Source organism: Cherax quadricarinatus, chromosome 81 (assembly GCF_038502225.1).
Source record: "Cherax quadricarinatus isolate ZL_2023a chromosome 81, ASM3850222v1, whole genome shotgun sequence".
In the NCBI taxonomy this organism is placed as follows: domain Eukaryota; kingdom Metazoa; phylum Arthropoda; class Malacostraca; order Decapoda; family Parastacidae; genus Cherax; species Cherax quadricarinatus.
The window spans coordinates 8744671-8769102 of record NC_091372.1 but is presented as its reverse complement, the minus strand read 5'-3'; the positions used below and the strand labels follow the sequence as shown (position 1 = coordinate 8769102).

The window sequence follows — 24432 nt, the reverse complement described above, 5'->3', positions numbered from 1 at the left end:
ACACATGCCTTGACTGAGAGAGATCTGAACGAGTATCTACAAAAGATACAACTACAATCACTAGTGACTGTGGAATTACTAACTCGTCTGCTAGGAGTACTCAACTCGACTATTCGATACAGTAATTCTTGGCTCATTACAAAGTCACTAATGGGTACTGGTGGCTTTACAGTAAGAATGGGATCTTCCTGGAGAAGGAATCGAATCACACCAGACCACATGGGATCTAGTCTTTGTGCAGTTTTGACATCCTCGACAGTAAATGGAGGATCTGCAGTAACTACACTAACGTGTCGCGATAAAGCATCTGCGACTACATTTGACTTGCCAGGTAAATTTTCAAAAGTGGGATTGAACGCTTGGATAGTCAAGGTCCATCTGGCTAACCTTCCAGTAGGCTGTTTGTTCTGGAATAAAGGTAACAGTTCTTCCTTACTGGAGGAAAGAACAAACTCGGTGGAGTGGATGACATCCACCCAACCATCCACCCAACCATCCACCCAACCATCCACCCAACCATCCACCCAGCCATCCACCCAACCATCCACCCGGCCATCCACCCAGCCATCCACCCAACCATCCACCCAACCATCCACCCAGCCATCCATCCAACCATCCACCCACCCAACCATCCATTCATCCATCCATCCACCCAACCGTCCACTCAACCATCCACCCAACCATCCACCCAACCATCCACCCAACCATCCACCCAGCCATCCACCCAGCCATCCACCCAGCCATCCACCCAACCATCCACCCAGCCATCCACCCAGCCATCCACCCATCCATCCACCCAACCATCCACCCAGCCATCCATCCAACCATCCATTAATCCATCCATCCATCCACCCAGCCATCCATCCAACCATCCACCCACCCAACCATCCATTCATCCATCCATCCACCCAACCGTCCACTCAACCATCCACCCAGCCATCCACCCAGCCATCCACCCAACCATCCACCCAACCATCCATCCACCCATCCATCCACCCAGCCATCCACCCAATCATCCACCCAGCCATCCACCCAACTATCCACCCAGCCATCCACCCAACTATCCACCCAGCCATCCACCCAACCATCCACCCAACCATCCACCTAATCATCCACCCAACCATCCACCTAATCATCCACCCAACTATCCACCCAGCCATCCACCCAACCATCCGCCTAACCATCCACCCAGCCATCCACCCAACCATCCACCCAACCATCCATCCATCCTAAGACGACGTTGACAAATTATTTCAAGTTTTTTATACTTTTCCGAGGGTAACAAGTGACTTTTTTTACTTATTTCTCAAACAACAACGGTAATATGTGACTACAAATAAGGTGAAGAGAATAAGAGTTAAATATTGTATTTCTGTGTATTATACATAATGTAATTTACAAGTGATAAAATATTTTTAATCACAAAAAAAAAAAACACGAACATGAAGTGCATTTTGGTGGTTGTGAAAGAAACCCCCCACAAGGGAGGGTTCTTGATCTAGGGAATTGGATCTGTGCTCCAGTTCCCTGAATTGCGCTTCAATACTTTCCATCCTCCTCCTCCCCCCCCCCCCCAAGAAGCTGTATATTCCTACGGGTCTAGCGCTGCCAAGTGATTATAATAGTAATCAGAAAAGATGGACGTTATTGATCTTGTGAAGATCATGTGTAGTGTTGTGTGTCTTGTAAAGATCTTGTACGTTTGAACTGAGAGTTTTATTTACTCATTATCTTCTATGGTGTTTCACGTTGTGTAGAAAATTTAAACCCTGGTCAATGTATGATAGGTAATATAACGTTAGATTTCGTTTTATTTTCGTTTTCATTTGTTTTGGTTTATCTCGCCGATAGAGTAGCATTAAATTTTTAAATTGTGCTTTATACACGTTTTATTTTTTTTATTATTAACAATTTAAGCATACATACAGAGGTACAAAAAAATACAGGTAAGAGCAGCATGCCAAAGCCACTTATACTATGCATAGCATTACGGGCTGGCTTAAAATTAACTTAAGATTAACTAAGCAATGATGAAATCAGTGATAATACATTATTGTAAACAGATAACTATAAAGCACAAGTGAGTATTACAAAGACAGGTCATATGGTTGCATGCATTGTTGTACATTCAGTCGTATGGAGTATTCTGTTAGGTAGTGTATTTAAAAAATAATAAACTTAGATTGGGTTTTAGGTTTAACATTTATGTGATATAATTGTGAGAAACATTTAAGATATACAATTTATAAGGTTCAGTTATTCAGTATTTATTTGGTTTTGGGTGAGTAAGTGAACTTTGAGAAGAGACTTGAATTTATAAACAGGTAGTGTTTCTTTTATATTTACAGGTAATGAATTCCAGATTTTAGGGCCTTTTATGTGCATTGAGTTTTTGCATAGTGTGAGATGGACACGAGGAACATCAAAGGGTGATCTGTGCCTTGTGTTATGGTCATGTGTTCTGTTGAGGTTGGCAAGGAGATGTTTGAGGGGAGGGTTAATATCAGAGTTAAGTGTTCTATGTATGTAATAGGTGCAGTAATAAGTATGGATGTTTTGTATGGTGAGTAGGTTTAGTGTATTGAATATTGGTGGAGTGTGCTGCCTGTAGTGAGAATTTATCATTCTAACTGCAGCCTTTTGTTGGGTAATTAGTGGTCTGAGATGGTTAATTGTTGTTGAGCCCCATGCACAAATTCCATAGGTGAGATAGGGGTAAATAAGAGAGTGATATAGGGCCAGGAGGGCTGACTGTGGAACATAGTACCGTATCTTCGATAGTATGCCTACAGTATTGGAAATTTTCTTAGAAATTTGTTGTATATGTGTATGAAATTTGAGTCTATTATCAAGGTGGATTCCTAAGAATTTTCCCTCTGTTAGCTTTGTGATAGGTGATCCGTTTATCATTATGTTAGGAGGGACATCTGTAGCTCTGTTACCAAACTGAATGAAGTAGGTTTTGTCAATGTTTAGTGTAAGTTTGTTAGTCCTCATCCAGGTAGATATTTTCTGTAATTCGGTATTTACAGTATTGGCTAGCGTGACTGGGCTCGGGTGAGAGAAGACGTATGTAGTGTCATCTGCAAATAGTGTGGGTTTGAGTAATTGCGAAGCATTTGGAAGGTCATTTATGTATAGGAGAAAGAGAAGAGGGCCAAGGACACTTCCCTGTGGGACACCAACTGTAATTGGTTGCGCAGAAGAGTTTGCCCCATTTGCGTACACATATTGGCTTCTGTTGCTGAGGTATGACTTGAGGTAGTTGAGGGAGTGCCCTCTTATACCATAGTGTGACAATTTTACGTGGAGCAAGTCATGGTCAACTGTATCAAAATCTTTACGTAAGTCAATGAAGATCCCCAGTGGGACTTCTTTTTTCTCTATTGCAGTGTATATATGTTCTAGCATGTGTATAATAGCATCATTAGTATTTTTATTAGGCCTGAATCCAAATTGGCAGGGGTTGAGTATGTTTTGGGAGATAAGGTAGGAGTAGATTCGTTTGTGAATTAATTTTTCGAAGATTTTTGAGAGAGGGTGTAAGTTGGATATTGGCCTATAGTTATTCAACTCTGTTTGGTCTCCTCCTTTGTGGATCGGGGTGACCCTTGCTATTTTGAGTACTGTAGGGAAGGTGGAGGATTCAATGGATTTGTTAAAGAGTGTTGCAATGATTGGTGATAGCACTTGTGACAGTTTTTTGTATATAAAGGGTGGTAAGGTATTTAAATCTCCTGCCTTGTTTTTTAGTGCGTTTATAATAAGGGAGACTTCGTATGGGTTAGTCGGAGCTAGGAACAGTGTGTTCGGGTAGTTGCCGGTGAGGTAGTCATTTGGTGGGGTATCTGAGCTTGGGATTTTATTGGCAAGGTTTTGTCCTATAGTAGAGAAGAAATCATTGAGTCTGTTTGCTGTTTCTGCTGGTGGGAGTTGGGGTTCATCTGATTTTGCTAATTTTATTTCGCTATTTCGTGATATCTTTTTTGTTCCCAGAATTTCTGATAGGGTTTTCCAGGTCTTTTTTATATCACCTCGTAAGTTGGATAATCTGTTCTCATAATACAATTTTTTTGCCCTTCTTATCAGGCTGGTTAGGATTGACGAGTAACGTTTTGTTTGGTCTCTGGTTATGTGACCCATTCTGTACTGTTTTTAGTACCATATTTTCTGGCATATAAGGCGCACAAGTATACAAGTATGTAAGACTGTTTACAAGCAGTTGTAACATTAGTAAACTGCTAAATAGCCAAATTCAAATCCAAATACCTACAAAAACCTCTCACATTGATAAACATCTACAGAGTTCCACAGTCAAACATTAGCCAATTTAGTCAAAACCTAGGAAGTATGATAACTGATGCACGCATGAACAAAGATCACTTACTACTCTCAGGTGACTTCAATATAAATCTCCTGCAAGACCAGGACCCACACGTTACTGAATTCACAAACACAATGAGTAACTGTATGTTACTTTTTTTTTTTTTTTTTATATTTTATTTTAAACATGACATTACAAAATATAATATGTAAAACTCATTTAAGTCTATAAATTAACACAATCCTCCCTACAGCTAATGTTACACACCACACTTACAACTCCGTGTGGGTACACCCCCCCCTCCCTGCTCCCTCATCCTATCACTTAACCCAAACCTGTTGGATCTACTCAACAGAATTACATGATATGAACAACACTTTTATATACACATCCCTCGAAATGGTACTTAATGATCGACTACAGACCATGCAATGCATTGCACTGAACATATTATACAGACATATTACCCCCCCCCCTAGTGGTTATCCAACCACCCCACTATTTACAACCTAACATACTATAAACAATAAATGTTGCCTAATCTAAAGTCACACAGCAATGATCCAAACATTAATTTATATAATTGTCCTAATGGTTCAGTTACATAACAATATGTATTACACAACAATGGTGATATAGAAAAGTCACAAAGACATACAAAATTACTACAAAACCATAAATAAACTTAGTCTCAAATTCCAACACATGTAAGCCTTTACACATTTAAACATGCAATTCCAGTGTTAAACCAATCACACAGCTTCAACTATGACAACATAAAATATAACCATGACATAAGTAACACATAAAGACTGTGCCTAGCACGCACCTAACCACAAAACCCTATAACACCACTGTTGCCCAACTTTATTTACACTATCTGACGTGCATTAACCTCTTTACTCTCAAAACAAAACTGAAAATTGCAGAACACCAGTGACGAACAATAATGCACAGACATAAATACAAACATATCACATCATATCTCTGGACACCGTGCATGATCACAGCATCAACACTATGCAGTGCAAGGCACCTAGAAAACAAGTTGGAGCAAACACATGCAATTATCATAGCAAATCTCCAAATTACAATGTCATTACCGTAAATCAATATTACCACACACAATATGTATAATAAGTATAAAGTCCTGTCACACAAAAACTGGCCAGCTCCACAGGTGCTAGCACCCGTGGTCCACATATTATTCACTCATGCATCACTCATCCAACACTCTCGCAAAACTTTTGTTATCCATTACCAGGGAGGCAACCCTGTTTTCACCCCTGACTTCCCTACCCCAGCAACACTTTCCAATCATACCCTCCCCTCCCCCGTATATTACAAGTCTAATAAAACCTGTAACGTAAGTTGCCTATATCCCTCTGAAAAATCCTTCACCCACCTCCTCCCATAAATTTCCCTATTTCTACATACCGTTTTATAGAACGTTAACGCTAACACCCTCCTCTTCACCTCAGTAACCTGTTTGCCCCGCAATCCCCACACTATATAGATATAATCTGCCATAATGTACCCCACAGCTCTGATTACACATTCCTCCCAACCCCCCACGTCGAGACTTAATGCTCTCAATACAGAAATTCCTTTACCCCCTATCCTATTTATCACCCTATTTAACCACCCCTTGACACTCCTCAGTCCATCACAAAAATATACTACATGAAAAGCCGACTCCTCCCCACCACATATCCCACACTCCCCCCCGTCAACGACTCGCCCATCCCGTAGAACCACACCCGACGGTAAAATGCCGTGCAGAAAACGATACATTACATCCCGAACACGAGGTTGCAACCTCATCCTACTCAACCTATTCCATATACTTCCCCATGCATACATGGGGAAAATTCCCTCTACAGGCGCTACAACCCTCCCGGCTAACAATCTACACAACCTACCTATTTTAACCTTTGCTGGCTCTCGATCCCACGCCAGAGCCCTCAACACAGTTTCACACTCATGCAACTCAACTCCTGTATACATCCGTTGCAATCTGTTATGGATCCTGGCCAACCCCCCCCCACCCACACTTTCCCTCATCACCTCCCTTTTAATGAAGACACATTTGACCCTCCGCTTTAAGTCCAGCAATCCCAGCCCCCCCTTACTTACAGGTAACATTACCACATCTCTCTTAATCCAATCACAGCTCGAACCCCACAAGAATTTAAAAACCTTCCTAAGTATGTTCGTTATTGCTGGCCCAGTTAATGGGAACACGGCTGCCACGTGCCATACTTTGCTATACAGTAAGATATTAACAACAATGGCACGCTGCACAAGGGTCAAATGATAAGGTCGCAATGCACCCAAGCGTCCCCGAATCCTTTCTACCATCCTAAGCGAGTTTTCCATGCGTGCCACAGGTAGATCGTCTGCATAAATAAGACCACAGATTTTTAACGAATTCACCTGCTTCCTCACAACTGCACTACCCCAATCAACCCTACCCGCCCAAGCTCCTAACCCCATGACCATGGATTTATCTGAATTTACCCTCATACCAGTTGCCCCTGCGAACATTTGTACTACCCCGTCTAATGTGTCCATTGACATCCCCTCCCTGATCAGAACAGTTGTATCATCCACATACCCAATTAAAACTGGCCAAACCCTCGCAACCTCACACCCTGGTCCCTCTACGTGACACATACGCTGCTCCATCATTCTATAAAAGGGGTCCTGTACGCATGCAAACAATAATTGTGACATAGGACACCCCTGCCTAAGTCCCCTACCCATTACAATCTTCCCACCCAATCGACCATTAATCTGTACCCTCGCCATTGCACCTCCATACAACGCCTCAACCCAGCCCACTATTTCTTCCCCAAACCCCTGACCCCTGAGGATGGCTTTCAATGCTTTCCGATCCACTCTATCGTATGCCCCTTGCCAATCGAGCGCCACCAAACCTCCCTCCCTCCCCCCCCCTTTTGCCTCCACGAAATCCCTAAGTAACCCATGCCCCTCCACCATAGACCTCCCTGGCAAACCAAACTGAGTTTTTGATACTACCCGCCCTACCACACACTTGACCCGATTTCCCAAAATCTTCGCAAACAATTTATAATCTGCGCATAACAACGAGATCGCCCGGTAATCCCGAAGCGTATGCTGCCCCTTACCCTTCGGTACCAATACAACGACAGCCGTTGCCTGCTTCTCACCCAGCTCACCTCTCTCCTTCATGCAATTTAATAACCTAACCAGAAAATGCCTCAATAGTTCCCAATGCTGCTGATAAAACTCTACCGGGAGTCCATCAATTCCCGGTGCTTTGCCCTTTCGCATTCCACTTAAAGCCCTCCATATTTCCCCCTCAGTTATTTCGCCACCCAGTGCTTCCCTATCACTGTTACGCAACTGACATACCACACTCCCACACACCTGTTCTAAAACCCCATCCTCTACCCCTTCTCGTTGCCAGTACTTCTCATACCACTTGTCAGCAAACGCCCCCATTCCTTCCGTAGCTTGTATGACCTGCCCCTCCCTGTACCCTCCTATCGATTCATGAACCTCCAACCATGGAATAGTCATTGCCTGCTGTCTTTGTTTCTGCCTACGCAATACGCACGATGAAGGTCTATCGCCCCATAACACCTCTTCCACCCCCGCCTGTACCCGCACCGCTTGGAACCTCTCATCCTGTACCTCACGCAGCCTCCCTTTAATTGCCATAATGTCATCCATTGGATAAGTGCCCGCCACCACCCCCCTCGCATAACAACCCCGTAATCTATCCTCCAAATAGTTAGCAAGCCCATATTTTAAAGAATTGATACGTTTCCCTTCCTTTACGTAATATTGCTTAATCCGTTCTTTAGCCACACCATCCCACCACATCACCACATCCTCTACCCCTTTTATCTCTGCACGTAACCCCTCCCACAGCGTTGCAAATCCCTCTATCCCCTCCTCATCACCTAACACACTTGTATTTAATTTCCAATATCCCCTAGATATACCTGCTAGTGACTCCCACGCCACCTCTGCTACTACCGCCCGATGATCCGAATAAGCTACTTCTATTGTACGGAAAAATGTCAACCCAACCCCTTGAGATATATACAGCCTATCCAACCTAGCAGCGTAACCCCGTCTTACAAAAGTGTGCTCTACCTCCCACGCCCCTCCTCCAACCGCATCCCGCAACTGAATATCCCTCAAAAGATCTCGCAAGGCCGCTGACACGTGCCCCGCCCCTTTTGGTTCCACGTCAGCCCTCCTAATAACGCAGTTCCAGTCGCCACCAACGATGGCCACTGCAGGTAAACCACGTAAGAAGAAAACTAGTTCTTCACATACAAAATCCCTTTTTACCCTCACATCATTTTCCGCTGGTGCATACACACATACAAAAGATACCCGCTGTCCCATCCACCACCCATCCACGCGCAATACTCTTCCCCCTCCTCCCCCCTCACTTCTTAGCAACACAAACGGGCTTGCCTCCCTGATCAATATACCCACACCACCTTTCAGACGTGCAGATGGCAGAGTCATGACCTGAAACCCCTCCACCTCGAGCACTCTTCCCTCCTTGAAATTGTGTTCTTGCAGGAACACTACATCCACCCTATATTTATACAGAAACATTCGAAACCATTCCTTCTTCACACTATTACACAGTCCATTTACGTTCACAGTCATACACCTAAGGCCTCTTTATAGTTTCCAACCCTTCCTCCTCTCTTCATTCATCCCAGGGCCTCCTGCCCCAGAGCCAGCACAAGGCTTCACACCATCAACCCCTCCCCCTTTTTTGCGATGCCTCTTATCGTGACTGCTTCGACAATGCTCTTCCTTCCTCCCAGACCTCTGCGCCGGCGTCAGGACATCATCTGAGTCTGACGCCGCCGCTCTCTTCCTCGTGATGCCCTCTACATCCATGTTATCTTCTGGGGTTCCCTCACGATGAACCTCAACCTCCACCACGCCCCGTTCCACAGCACACGGCGACAACTCTCTCTTACTAGTTGGCCCGTCAACCCTGCTATGTTTTTTATCCTTACATTCCTCTACAGGCACCGCCGTGTCTCTCACCAGCTCAGGAACAACATCCTCTGCAGGCGGTGTCAATGTCCTTAACACCTCCTGAAGCTCTTCCTCTAGAGCCTGCACCTCCTCCTGCACTTGCACTTCTGTACTTGTCCTTTGTGTAGTAACAGATCCTTTTACATCACAGCTTACCTCACACATGCCATTCTCCTCTTTGGAATCCTCCACCTCTTCACTCCACAAGCGCCCAGGCCCTTGCTTGCGCACTGGGCTCTCAACAGCTATCACGCTGGTAACTGGTGCTTCACCAGTTTGCGCTGGCGCCCTCCTCAGCTTCACGCACTCTGCCGCCATATGGTCGTATGCCCCACATATTCTGCACGTACGTCTCTGTCCGGCATACGATACCATAACTTGCGTCCTGAAGTCCTCCAACACGACGTAAGACGGTATGGGATGTCTCAGAGTCATCTTCAGGGAAAAGGTACCCTCCGGACGTCCCATGTAAGCACCTGCCGTCCACTTGCCCTTTTGTGCCAGATGTACGGTTCCATATGTCTCAAAAACACTCCTTATGTCAGCCTCATCTGCCTCAAATGGGACATTACGTATCTTAACCCACGTAAAGTGGCGAGATACGTCGATCAAACGCACCTTCACAGCTGGAGTAGCGTCAAGACTCACGTCTTGGAACCTCATCACCAAAGACTCATACACGGACGTGGAATTCAGTTTGACGAAGATTCTATAAGCCCCATTCAGGGCTACACCATACACCTCATCGTCCTGGATTCCATAGGTCTCCCTAATGATTGTCGGGAGTAAGACTTGCACTGAAGAGGGTGAAATCGCCCCACGAAGCAGCTCAATACCAATGGTATTTACGCGCCTCCTCACACTCAGCGCCATGTTGATACAAGGTAGCTCGCCTGAACAGCAGAGGGGTGCAGCGCACAACCTCACTCGACCGTGGTCAGGCAGCGAATGATTTTTTTGCCCTTCTTATCAGGCTGGTTAGGATTGACGAGTAACGTTTTGTTTGGTCTCTGGTTATGTGACCCATTCTGTACTGTTTTTAGTACCATATTTTCTGGCATATAAGGCGCACAAGTATACAAGTATGTAAGACTGTTTACAAGCAGTTGTAACATTAGTAAACTGCTAAATAGCCAAATTCAAATCCAAATACCTACAAAAACCTCTCACATTGATAAACATCTACAGAGTTCCACAGTCAAACATTAGCCAATTTAGTCAAAACCTAGGAAGTATGATAACTGATGCACGCATGAACAAAGATCACTTACTACTCTCAGGTGACTTCAATATAAATCTCCTGCAAGACCAGGACCCACACGTTACTGAATTCACAAACACAATGAGTAACTGTATGTTACTACCAACAGTAACAAAACCTACAAGAGTTACAGAGACTAGTGTTTCCCTACTTGACCACATCTGGACCAACACCATATCCCCTTTAAAATCAGGCATAATTACAGATAATACCACAGACCACTACCCTACTTTCCTCATAACAACTCTTGGTAAACTACCCCAAGACACTACTAAAGTCACCTTCAGACTTCACAATGAGGCAGCCATTAATAACTTCACAACAGCAGTAGCAAACATTGATTGGCACACTGAGCTAGAAATCTATACAGATATTGACGAATGTATTAATAATTTTCTAAAAAAGACCCAATACCTCTATAACAAGCACTGCCCTAAAAAAACTAAACAGATGACAGCTAAGAGACTGAACAGTCCCTGGCTAACACCCAGCATTCTCAAATCCATAAATACAAAACACCAATATGAAAAACAGTACAGAATGGGTCACATAACCAGAGACCAAACAAAACGTTACTCGTCAATCCTAACCAGCCTGATAAGAAGGGCAAAAAAATTGTATTATGAGAACAGATTATCCAACTTACGAGGTGATATAAAAAAGACCTGGAAAACCCTATCAGAAATTCTGGGAACAAAAAAGATATCGCGAAATAGCGATATAAAATTAGCAAAATCAGATGAACCCCAACTCCCACCAACAGAAACAGCAAACAGACTCAATGATTTCTTCTCCACTATAGGACAAAACCTTGCCAATAAAATCCCAAGCTCAGATACCCCACCAAATGACTACCTCACCGGCAACTACCCGAACACACTGTTCCTAGCTCCGACTAACCCATACGAAGTCTCCCTTATTATCAACGCACTAAAAAACAAGGCAGGAGATTTAAATACCTTACCACCCTTTATATACAAAAAACTGTCACAAATGCTATCACCAATCATTGCAACACTCTTTAACAAATCCATTGAATCCTCCACCTTCTCTACAGTACTCAAAATAGCAAGGGTCACCCCGATCCACAAAGGAGGAGACCAAACAGAGTTGAATAACTATAGGCCAATATCCAACTTACACCCTCTCTCAAAAATCTTCGAAAAATTAATTCATAAACGAATCTACTCCTACCTTATCTCCCAAAACATACTCAACCCCTGCCAATTTGGATTCAGGCCTAATAAAAATACTAATGATGCTATTATACACATGCTAGAACATATATACACTGCAATAGAGAAAAAAGAAGTCCCACTGGGGATCTTCATTGACTTACGTAAAGCTTTTGATACAGTTGACCATGACTTGCTCCACGTAAAATTGTCACACTATGGTATAAGAGGGCACTCCCTCAACTACCTCAAGTCATACCTCAGCAACAGAAGCCAATATGTGTACGCAAATGGGGCAAACTCTTCTGCGCAACCAATTACAGTTGGTGTCCCACAGGGAAGTGTCCTTGGCCCTCTTCTCTTTCTCCTATACATAAATGACCTTCCAAATGCTTCGCAATTACTCAAACCCACACTATTTGCAGATGACACTACATACGTCTTCTCTCACCCGAGCCCAGTCACGCTAGCCAATACTGTAAATACCGAATTACAGAAAATATCTACCTGGATGAGGACTAACAAACTTACACTAAACATTGACAAAACCTACTTCATTCAGTTTGGTAACAGAGCTACAGATGTCCCTCTTAACATAATGATAAACGGATCACCTATCACAAAGCTAACAGAGGGAAAATTCTTAGGAATCCACCTTGATAATAGACTCAAATTTCATACACATATACAACAAATTTCTAAGAAAATTTCCAAGACTGTAGGCATACTATCGAAGATACGGTACTATGTTCCACAGTCAGCCCTCCTGGCCCTATATCACTCTCTTATTTACCCCTATCTCACCTATGGAATTTGTGCATGGGGCTCAACAACAATTAACCATCTCAGACCACTAATTACCCAACAAAAGGCTGCAGTTAGAATGATAACAAATTCTCACTACAGGCAGCACACTCCACCAATATTCAATACACTAAACCTACTCACCATACAAAACATCCATACTTATTACTGCACCAATTACATACATAGAACACTTAACTCTGATATTAACCCTCCCCTCAAACATCTCCTTGCCAACCTCAACAGAACACATGACCATAACACAAGGCACAGATCACTCTTTGATGTTCCTCGTGTCCATCTCACACTATGTAAAAACTCAATGCACATAAAAGGCCCTAAAATCTGGAATTCATTACCTGTAAATATAAAAGAAACACTACCTGTTTATAAATTCAAGTCTCTTCTCAAAGATCACTTACTCACCCAAAACCAAATAAATACTGAATAACTGAACCTTATAAATTGTATATCTTAAATGTTTCTCACAATTATATCACATAAATGTTAAACCTAAAACCCAATCTAAGTTTATTATTTTTTAAATACACTACCTAACAGAATACTCCATACGACTGAATGTACAACAATGCATGCAACCATATGACCTGTCTTTGTAATACTCACTTGTGCTTTATAGTTATCTGTTTACAATAATGTATTATCACTGATTTCATCATTGCTTAGTTAATCTTAAGTTAATTTTAAGCCAGCCCGTAATGCTATGCATAGTATAAGTGGCTTTGGCATGCTGCTCTTATCTGTATTTTTTTGTACCTCTGTATGTATGCTCAAATTGTAAAATAAATAAAATAAATAAATAAATAAAATAAAAGTGTAACACAAAGCCTACACTTGATAATTTCTTGGATCATATAAGACACGGGCTGATTTTTCCAAGACTGTGAGAGGGGGTGCGCCTTATATGCCGGAAAATACGGAATATTGAGAACAAACGTACCTCATTGCATATCACTATAACTTTCCTGTGATATTTTCCAGCTTGCCAGCGCCGCTGTCTTCGCTCTGGCGCTCTACGTTCGCTTCCAAAACAACATGAATAACTACATGGAAGGCCTGTTCATGTACTACTACTGGAACACCGTTGTAGCCATAATGGTGGGCGCTTCCCTGGTCATGTTGACCTCTTTCCTGGCCTGCTGTGGTGCCTACACCAGAAGCATCCCTCTACTGATTGCTGTGAGTATTAAGTCTCGTGAAACCACTGTAGCAAGACTGCCAGCAAATTAAGATTAAGATTTTTTTCACAACGATACAATGTTTTTTTACAGAGATGAACGACATTCAGGTGTGGATGCAAAAAGTTCCTTAATATTCAGAGAATTTCAGGCAAACTTAAGACTAACTTAAGATTAATAAGGCAATGAAAATAAGTAAAGGTCCTCAATGGAAATGAGTAAAGGTCCCCAAGTGAAATAAGTAAAGAACCCCAATGGAAATAAGTAAAGGTCCCAATGGAAATAAGTAAAGGTCCCAATGGAAATAAGTAAAGGTCCCAATGGAAATAAGTAAAGGTCCCAATGGAAATAAGTAAAGGTCCCAATGGAAATAAGTAAAGGTCCCAATGGAAATAAGTAAAGGTCCCAATGGAAATAAGTAAAGGACTTCAATTGAAATAAGTAAAGGACCCAATGGAAATAAGTAAGGATCCCAAATTGAAATAAGTAAAGAACCCCATGGAAATAAGTAAGGGTCCCAAATTGAAATAAGTAAAGGACCCAATGAAAATAAGTAAAGGTCCTCAATGGAAATGAGTAAAGGTCCCCAAGTGAAATAAGTAAAGAACCCCAATGGAAATAAGTAAAGGTCCCAATGGAAATAAGTAAAGGTCCCAATGGAAATAAGTAAAGGTCCCAATGGAAATAAGTAAAGGTCCCAATGGAAATAAGTAAAGGTCCCAATGGAAATAAGTAAAGGTCCCAATGGAAATAAGTAAAGGTCCCAATGGAAATGAGTAAAGGTCCCAATGGAAATAAGTAAAGGTCCCAATGGAAATAAGTAAAGGTCCCAATGGAAATAAGTAAAGGTCCCAATGGAAATAAGTAAAGGTCCCAATGAAAATAAGTAAAGGTCCTCAATGGAAATGAGTAAAGAACCCCATGGAAATAAGTAAGGGTCCCAAATTGAAATAAGTAAAGGACCCAATGGAAATAAGTAAGGGTCCCAAATTGAAATAAGTAAAGGACCCTAAGTGAAATAAGTAAAGAACCCCAATGGATATAACTCACTTTGACTTTTCTGGGTTTTCCCAGATTCTCTACACATACGCTGTGTATGATAATCTATGTAAGCTTAGTGAGTGCACATATATATATTATTATTATAATCAAAAAAGAAGCGCTAAGCCACAAGGCACATATATATAGTCTCATGGGAAGATGTAAAAATAGTATTTAGGGGTTACATGAAAAGAAAAGAAATTTTTTTTTTTTATATTTTATTGAAAAGACATACATAGTACATAAAAATAAACGACAAATTACATAGTGAAAACAGTGATGAAAAATTCTGCATAGTACATGTACTTTCCAATTAACATATTACATCTGAAAGACAAATCTGTACAGTAAACAATGACCACTCCAATCCTTGAAGTAATGACATTATGTCTGGAACACTAAATCTAACCTAAAGACTCCTTGGCAAGTACATCTAATTCCTGATTGTACATCCTGCCACGGAATGTACACCTTACATTGTACATCCTGCCACGGAATGTACACCTTACATTGTACATCCTGCCACGGAATGTACACCTTACATTCTGAAAACACTACCCCCCCCCTTCTTGCGTGTCAAGCCACCTGACACGTAACAATCTTTATATGTAACTGTATATTGTATGAAATACTTTCATTATTCCATATTGAACAACATGATACGTTCAGTATCACTCAATGTATTGAGATAATATAAAATTCAATTCTACATGATTCATGTACAACGTATATCTACTAAACACCCAAACATATCACCTTCTCCAGGAAGGTATAAATATATACATATGTTACATACACTTTACAACACAACCAGTGAAACTACGAAGAGCTAATCCTATGTCATCCATCAATTACCCTATAATATATATCAATTCAATGGTAACCTAAACCTACGGGCTCTATAGAGCTCCCATGAAAAAACAATATGTATTAAGAAAACAGGATAAGTCAAGCTTTCTAAAAATATTTCGCCCATATCATTAAAACCACTACTAAGATGTAAGTCTGTTATCACAAAACATAACAGTGCATGACCTTCACACGTCGATAAATACTGAAGCCTTCCTACCACACGCAATACTTCATGTGTATATATATATTTCGCATTCACACAGTGCACCCACATTGTCATTTCATTACACACATACCAATAATTTCGTTGCAGATATATAATATTCCATCACATTACGACGTCTGTCGTCCTTTGTCATTAGCATAATTAATAATTAAATTGAAAAACATGTATCGTTCACAACACACAACCCCCTCATCATACAGTCAAAGGCACTTATGTCTCAGTACTATATTCATTCTCTTCCACACTAAACCCTTTCACACTGTCCTCATCGGGAAGCCAGCCCGCCGCGACCCCTTACATTGCACTTAAATCCCATAAATCCCTCAACCTAAAACTCCGATAGCCCTCAGTAAACGCATTCTCCCAATTCCCTCCATAAATTTCCCTATTACGACACTTAGTTCTGTAAAATGTCGCAGCTAACACCTTTATCCTCTCATCCACGCCCACCTCCCTCATGGCCCATGACGTATATATAAAATCCGTGACCAAATACGCCACTGCATTCTCCACCATCTTACTCACCCCACCTATATCCAAACTTAAAGCCCGCAACACCTGCAATCCTCCCCCACCCACTAACCTGAACACCTTTCCTAACCAGACCCGCACCACTTCTATACAGTCACAAAAATATACCGCATGCAAAATTGTCTCCATGCTTCCACACGCTCTACATTCCCCTCCCTCCCTTATCCTCCTATTGAATAGGACAACCCCAGACGGCAAAATCCCATGTAAAAATCTAAACATTACCTCCCGAACACCCGGTTTTACACGTAATTGTTTTAGACGCGTCCATATTTCGTTCCACGCATACATAGGGTATGCCCCTTCAACAGCAGCCACCACTGACCTACCTTCCACTCCTTCGAGGACCCGCAATTTAACACACGACGGATCCCTCACTGTCATTAATAACCTCAACATGGCCTCACCAACTATTAAATCCCTACCCCCCCACCACCGTTGCATATCCTTACGTACTCGCACAAGTCCACCTCCCCTCCCGCCCCCCTCCCTTATATAACTTCGTTTTAGGTACACGCTCATCATCCTTTTTTCCAGAGGTAAAAGTCCCAGCCCTCCTCGACTGACCGGAAGTGTTAACACCGCTCTACTTAACCATTCGCAGCCCGATCCCCATATAAACCTAAAAACCCCATGTTGTAAACGTTTCACCTCACGTCTCATCAGCGGGTACATGACAACGACATGCCATATCTTGCTGTACAATAGCACGTTCGTCACTATTACTCTTTGATGCAGCGTTAGTTGCGCCGCCCTCAAACCACCAAGTCTTTTCAATACTCCATTCACTATTCTCACCGAATTCACCTCTTGAGCCACCCGTGTATTTCTCACATAAATTATCCCACATATCATTAGTTGATCCACCACCTTCCACCCACCCCCTACCACCTCATCCCCATTTGTACTATCCCTTAGGTCTAGAAACTTAGTCTTCTCAACATTAATTTTCATACCTGAAGCCTCCCCAAACACATCCACCACCTTACCCACCCTAAGCAAATCCCTATTACCTCTCACCAAAACAGTCGTGTCATCCACATAACCTACGATACCAGCCCCCCCTCCCCCCGGTCAGTACCCTCCCCACCTCCCGCAACACACCTCCGAATGGCCCTATAAAATGGATCCTGTATACACGCAAACAATATTTGTGATAGTGGGCAGCCTTGGCGCAGTCCCCGTCGCATCTGTATTTTAACTCCCAGCCTCCCATTAACCTGCACCCTCATCGATGCCCCCTGATACAATAATTTTGCCCAAGATATTATTTCTTCCCCAAAACCTTGCCAACGCATAAACCTCCATAACGCTTCCCTTTCTACACTATCATAAGCAGCCTTCCAATCTAACGCCAATACACCTCCATCACCCAACTCCCCCCGTTTCTCTATAAATTCTCGAATCATGCCATGCCCTTCATACATCGACCTTCCTGGCACCCCATATTGCCCCCTATCAATTACCTTGCCTATTACCCTCTTGATTCTGTTCCCTAATATTCTCGCAAACAACTTATAATCTCCACACATAAGCGAAAGTGCCCGATAATCCATTACCGTTGACTGCTCCCCTTTCGGTACCAACACCACAACGGCCGTCCGTTGCTGCTCTCCCATTACCTCAGCCGCCTTAAGTATGTTAAACAGCCTTACTAAAAAAAACCTCAGAACCCCCCAATTCTTTACGTAGAAATCATTTGGCAGTCCGTCTATACCCGGCGCCTTTCCCAAGCTCACTCCTGACAACGCCTGCCAAATCTCACACTCCGTAATCGGCCCACCTAATGTCACCCGATCTTGACCATCAAGCTCACACTGCACATACTCTCCCATTTCCCTCAATGCCACCTCACGGAAGCCCACGCTTTGCGTATATGACTTAAACCAAGCGTCTACATATCCACTCATACCCTCTGTCGTTACCAATGCTTGACCCGCTCTATACCCTTCCATCCCTACATGTACGTTTAACCCCATCATCTCCATCGTCACTCTCCTCTTTCTCTGGCCTCTTAACACGCAAGCCGACGGCCGGTCACCCCATAGCACTTCTTCCAATCCTCCCATAATTCGCACACCATCAAAACGCTCGTTTTGCAATACCCTAATACTCTCCTTTAAACCCTCAATGTCCTGCACTGGATAGCTTGCTCCTCCTCTTGCATAACAGTCCCGCAGCTGCCCTTCAAGATATCTTTGAAACCCATACTTTAACCGATTATCTTCCCTCCCACGACAAATATAATATTCTCTGATACGATTTTTAGCCACCGAATCCCACCAATTTACCAGTTCATCATCCCCCGGCGCCTCATCCACCAACCGTTCCCACAATTGCGCAAAAGACTGACGACATTCCTCACCCTGCAAAAGCTTCACATTTAACTTCCAATAACCTTGACCCCTTCTAGGCAATCCCTCCCATTCTAGGTCCACCATTACTCCTCTGTGATCCGAAAAAACCGCGTCCACCACACGCACTCTGCTCACTATTACTGTTCGGGGCACATACAATCGATCCAGTCTTGCCGCATATCCACGTCTAACAAAAGTATGTTCTACAACCCCACCCCGTCCAACGTCCATTAACCCCACTCCATTTAATAATTCCCCCAAAATCCCCAAACAATACCCTGCCCCTCTAGGTTCCACATCCTTACGCCTTATCACACAATTCCAATCACCACCAATTACAGCTACACCCGGCAAAGCACGCAAATAATATACTAAGACATCCTTCACAAATTTATTCTTAATACGCACATCTCCCTCTGCTGGACCATACACACACACCAAACTCATCTGTACCCTACCCCACCACCCATCTACACGAATCACCCTCCCCTCCCCCCCCTCACAATGCCTCACTACGAACGGGCTAGTTTCCCTTACCAGGATGGCAACTCCTCCTTTCAACCTTATCGCATGCTCCACATACACATTATACCCATTTACCTTCAACTCATAACCTGGTCTGTAGTTGTGTTCCTGCACGAACACCACGTCAACACTATTACGCACCAAATATTCACTAAACCATACACACTTTCTCTCTGATCTCAATCCATTAATGTTCAATGTCATGCACTTGAAGCTTACAGAGTGGTTTTCCTTCTTGACCCTGGTACTGTCTTGCCACCAGATCGTTTCGTGACACCTCGGTCCCTCTCCCCCCCTTTAGAAACGCTCTTAACCAACTCCTGCCCCTTAGGGTCGCTGTTTCCTCTCTGCGTAACATCCGCCCAGGACTTTTTGCCAGTGCGCTGAGCAGGCGTGATCACGTCCTCGGAGTCAGATAGTGCAGCAGCGCGCTTCCGTGATGCTCCCTCTGCTTCCATCATGTCGTCTGATACATTGTCCCGGTGGACCTCCACCTCCACAGCTTGCATCAAAAGATTCTTATCACACTGCGCAGACCTCAGATCCTGTTCCACGCCCGGATCCACAACAGACCCAAGAACTAGATCTGGACTCCCAACCTTCCCAAGACTCTTGTCAGCCAATAACACATTTAAAGCCATGGCTAATGAGTCTTCCACATCGCTAGCACTCGCAGTCGGGGTGTCCTCTTCCAACACCTGAGCTGCGTTCAATGAAGGGGTGTCCCCCCCCCTCGTCACACCTGCTGACTCCATCTCCTCCGCTCTCTCGACCTCCTCACTCCAGGACCCACCTTGTGTAGGCAGAGTCACATAAGGCAAATCCTCACTCTTCTCTATTGCTGTATGTCGTTGCCTTTGTTCCATGTTGCCACGCCTCCTTTCACACAGAGCCGCTAGGTGATCATATGACCCACATAACCGACAGGTCCGGCGTTGCCCAGCGTATGTCACAAACACCTGGGTACGAAATTCTGGCAGCACTACGTACGACGGAATAGGGTAACGTAACGTCATCTTCACAGAATACGTTCCTTCGAGTTTCCCTGCGTATGGCCCAGTGGCCCACTTCCCAACAGTGGCCATATGTACTGTACCATATTTGCCCATCGCAAGACGGATGTCAGAATCATCCGCCTCGAATGGCACATTTCTAATCTTAACCCATGTGTAATGGCGAGAAACGTCGTGAAGTCGCACGGTCACAGCGGAGTTAACTGTCAAAGTAACCTCCTGGTACTTGTCTACTACCGCCTCATACACACTTGCCAAATTAAACTTGACAAAGATCCTCGTCGTGCCATTCAGCGCTACTCCATATATCTCCTCGTCAGCAATACCATATGTATCTCGTATGATTGCAGGTAGTATCAGGTCCATAGAAGTTCCTGTCACAGCCCCACGGATAAGCTCAACACAGACTGTTTATGCGTCTCCGGCTTGCCTGCGCCATGCTGTGAAAATATAACTGCCACTAATCAACACCAGGGGGTAGCAGCAGCGCACGTCCTCTCTACTCAAGGGCTGAGAGACGAATGTACATATAAGGCCCAATTTAATGGGCCAAGTAAAAATTAGTTAAGACTCATTGAGTTGTTCCCCTCCACGGAAATCTTTAGTAAAAGGCGAAAGATTTATTCGTTTTGAAGGGAAACCAGAGTTGAAAGAAAAGAAATTAACGCAAATCAGGGCACAGGTGAGGTTCCCTTGCCATGAGTTCATGTCCTTACTCGTTCAGTGATATGATGAGAACATTATTAATTGTACAATATGCTTATTTTATATAAATCCATTATTTGTAGTGCAATTTTATGTAAAAATCATTGGGGGGGGGGAGAGAATTACATTTAAAACTGGGTAGTGTGTGGAGAGGCCTTCGTGATGCCCAATTTTGGTTGATTTTTTCCAATTTATAAAAAGTCTCACTACATATAGGAGATTTATAAGAGTTTACTGTGCTAGTATTATGTTTAGGGGATATTGTTAAGACTTCAGGGACCATATACAAATAACTCGCGCAGTGGAGACTCTTAACTTATCACAACGTTTCGGTCCGACTTGCATTATTAACTAGTGACACAGAGTAGGACAGTAACGTCATCAGTTTCGAGTTTCTTATTTATGTATTGGTATGGGGTCCCTCTGACCCTCAAGATACAGATTTATTAACCAATATTTTCCTCTTACAATTAAAATCGAGGCCGGAGCGCTACGCACGTCGACCTAGATCTACGTTTAGACAGTTTAAGGGTTGAGTGTGCTGGATGCTCTCATGCTGGGAAATATTAATGCATTTTAAAAGAACCATGGACATTTTTAAAAAGAAGCCCATGGACACAGCATTAAGTTCAGGCACAACATTTTTCAATTTCATGAGAAGAAAGGAAACCAGTATCTTGACATCAGTAAAAAACAATTTACCCCAAAAGGAGATAAGTCATTGATGGTGGTCAGTTCTGGATCATTTCCGAGACTTAAATAATAATAATCTTTATTTCTACCAGTACATGTACAAGGTATACAGACCATAGCTGACATCAGTGACATACTACTATATAGAAAGTCCCTTGTTATGCTGAGCATTTCACACAAATTAGGTCAGTTTTGTCCCAGGATGCGACCCACACCAGTCGACTAACACCCAGGTACCTATTTTACTGCTAGGCGAACATGGATAGCAGGTGTCTTAATGAAACACTTCCTAATGTTTCCATCAGTACTGGGGACCTCAGTGTGTTACCTGAGTGTGCTACCAACCTAACTATGGGACACTGGTAATAGTGGGTCCTGAACACTGATAATAATGGGTTACCCCTTATATACTACTATTCATTGTTCTTCGGAGGTCTTGATCCAAGGATAAGGCGCTATCTTTCTCCTTGGGTCAAACCTCATCCCCAACAACCTGTAAGAATCCCTACAGCTGTAGGACTTCCTCATATTTACATAGTCTTCTCAGCTTTTTCTGTTTTTCTCGTCTCGGTTGTGACTTGACATGATGGAAATATAAACACAAATGCAGTATAATGTGATCCTTTATTGACAACGTTTCACCCACACAGTGGGCTTTTTCAAGTCACACACGGATCTACCTGGGGTTGGAAGGTACGGGAGTATTTATAGTTCAGGATGTTGAGGTCAGGTGGAGAATGCTGCATCTGATGATCTACCGGGTGGGGTTATAGAGTCTTGGGTAGCTAGGAGGGGATATTGGACAAGTTGTAGACCTTCTGCAGTGTTCTATGTTCTTATGTGGGATAGCGATGAAGTTTCTTGGCGAGTGGTTCAGCTATGTTATAGAAGCCATTGTTCTGGTTGAAATTGTTGGTTATAGAGATAAACGATGATTCCAGGATTCTTCTGTATTGAGTGTTGTCTTCTGTGGCTATAAGTCACATGAAGCTGAAAGAATCAGAACGTCTTGATGAGCTTAAGTGCCAGTGTTTCGTGAATTGTTTTATCTCAAAGTAGGTTGTAGGTTGTACCAATTATACTGAACACTTTAGTTACTGGGAATGGTTGAAGTCCCTTGATTTGTATTCCCTTGAATGCAGGAGAGAGAAATAATAATATACACTTGGAAAATCCTAGAGGGATTAGTACCAAACTTACACACGAAAATCACTCCATATGAAAGGAAAAGACTCGGCAGGAGATGCAACAATCCGCCGATGAAAAGCAAGGGTGCCACGAGTACTGAGAGACAACACAGTAAGTGTCAGGGGCAAGAGACTGTTCAACTGCCTCCCAGCATACATAAGCGGGATTACCAATAGACCCCTGACTGTCTTCAAGCAGGCACTGGAGACCTGGAGTTTACCTGGAGAGAGTTTCGGGGGTCAACGCCCCCGCGGCCCGGTCTGTGACCAGGCCTCCTGGTGGATCAGCGCCTGATCAACCAGGCTGTTGCTGCTGGCTGCACGCAAACCAACGTACGAGCCACAGCCCGGCTGATCAGGAACTGACTTTAGGTGCTTGTCCAGTGCCAGCTTGAATTATTATTATTATTACAATCAAGGGGGAAGCGCTAAACCCGGAGGATTATACAGCGCCTGGGGGGGATGTGGAAGGCATTCAGGCTTAATTTGGGGAACTGGAGCACAGATCCAATTCCCTAAATCAAGAGCCCCTCACCAACATCAAGGAACCTTCCTTGAGGGGCCCAGCTTGAAGACTGCCAGGGGTCTGTTGGTAATCCCCCTTATGTGTGCTGGGAGGCAGTTGAACAGTCTCAGGCCCCTGACACTTATTGTATGGTCTCTTAACGTGCTAGTGACACCCCTGCTTTTCATTGGGGGGATGGTGCATCGTCTGCCAAGTCTTTTGCTTTCGTAGTGAGTGATTTTCGTGTGCAAGTTCGGTACTAGTCCCTCTAGGATTTTCCAGGTGTATATAATCATGTATCTCTCCCTCCTGCGTTCCAGGGAATACAGGTTTAGAAACCTCAAGCGCTCCCAGTAATTGAGGTGTTTTATCTCCGTTATGCGCGCCGTGAAAGTTCTCTGTACATTTTCTAGGTCGGCAATTTCACCTGCCTTGAAAGGTGCTGTTAGAGTGCAGCAATATTCCAGCCTAGATAGAACAAGTGACCTGAAGAGTGTCATCATGGGCTTGGCCTCCCTAGTTTTGAAGGTTCTCATTATCCATCCTGTCATTTTTCTAGCAGATGCGATTGATACAATGTTATGGTCCTTGAAGGTGAGATCCTCCGACATAATCACTCCCAGGTCTTTGACGTTGGTGTTTCGCTCTATTTCGTTTCCAGAATTTGTTTTGTACTCTGATGAAGATTTAATTTCCTCATGTTTACCATATCTGAGTAATTGAAATTTCTCATCGTTGAACTTCATATTGTTTTCTGCAGCCCACTGAAAGTTTGGTTGATGTCCGCCTGGAGCCTTGCAGTGTCTGCAATGGAAGACACTGTCATGCAGATTCGGGTGTCATCTGCAAAGGAAGACACGGTGCTGTGGCTGACATCCTTGTCTATGTCGGATATGAGGATGAGGAACAAGATGGGAGCTAGTACTGTGCCTTGTGGAACAGAGCTTTTCACCGTAGCTGCCTCGGACTT

At 43.4% G+C, this 24432-nt stretch overlaps 1 protein-coding gene and 1 non-coding gene across 8 annotated transcripts in view; one reads left to right on the top strand and one right to left on the bottom strand.

The window, feature by feature from the left end:
• LOC128699865 (tetraspanin-2A) overlaps positions 1–24432 on the top strand; it is an 83906-nt gene that overhangs the window by 47462 nt on the left and 12012 nt on the right. For all 7 annotated transcript variants that reach the window (XM_070102334.1, XM_070102332.1, XM_070102330.1 and 4 more), the window contains exon 3: positions 13631–13828. In XM_070102334.1, coding sequence (XP_069958435.1) covers positions 13631–13828 — 198 coding nt within the window. The remainder of the gene's footprint in view (positions 1–13630; positions 13829–24432) is intronic.
• Positions 20905–21021, bottom strand: LOC128705705 (U5 spliceosomal RNA). Its single transcript, XR_008409745.2, has one exon. It is a non-coding gene; the product is annotated as a U5 spliceosomal RNA (small nuclear RNA).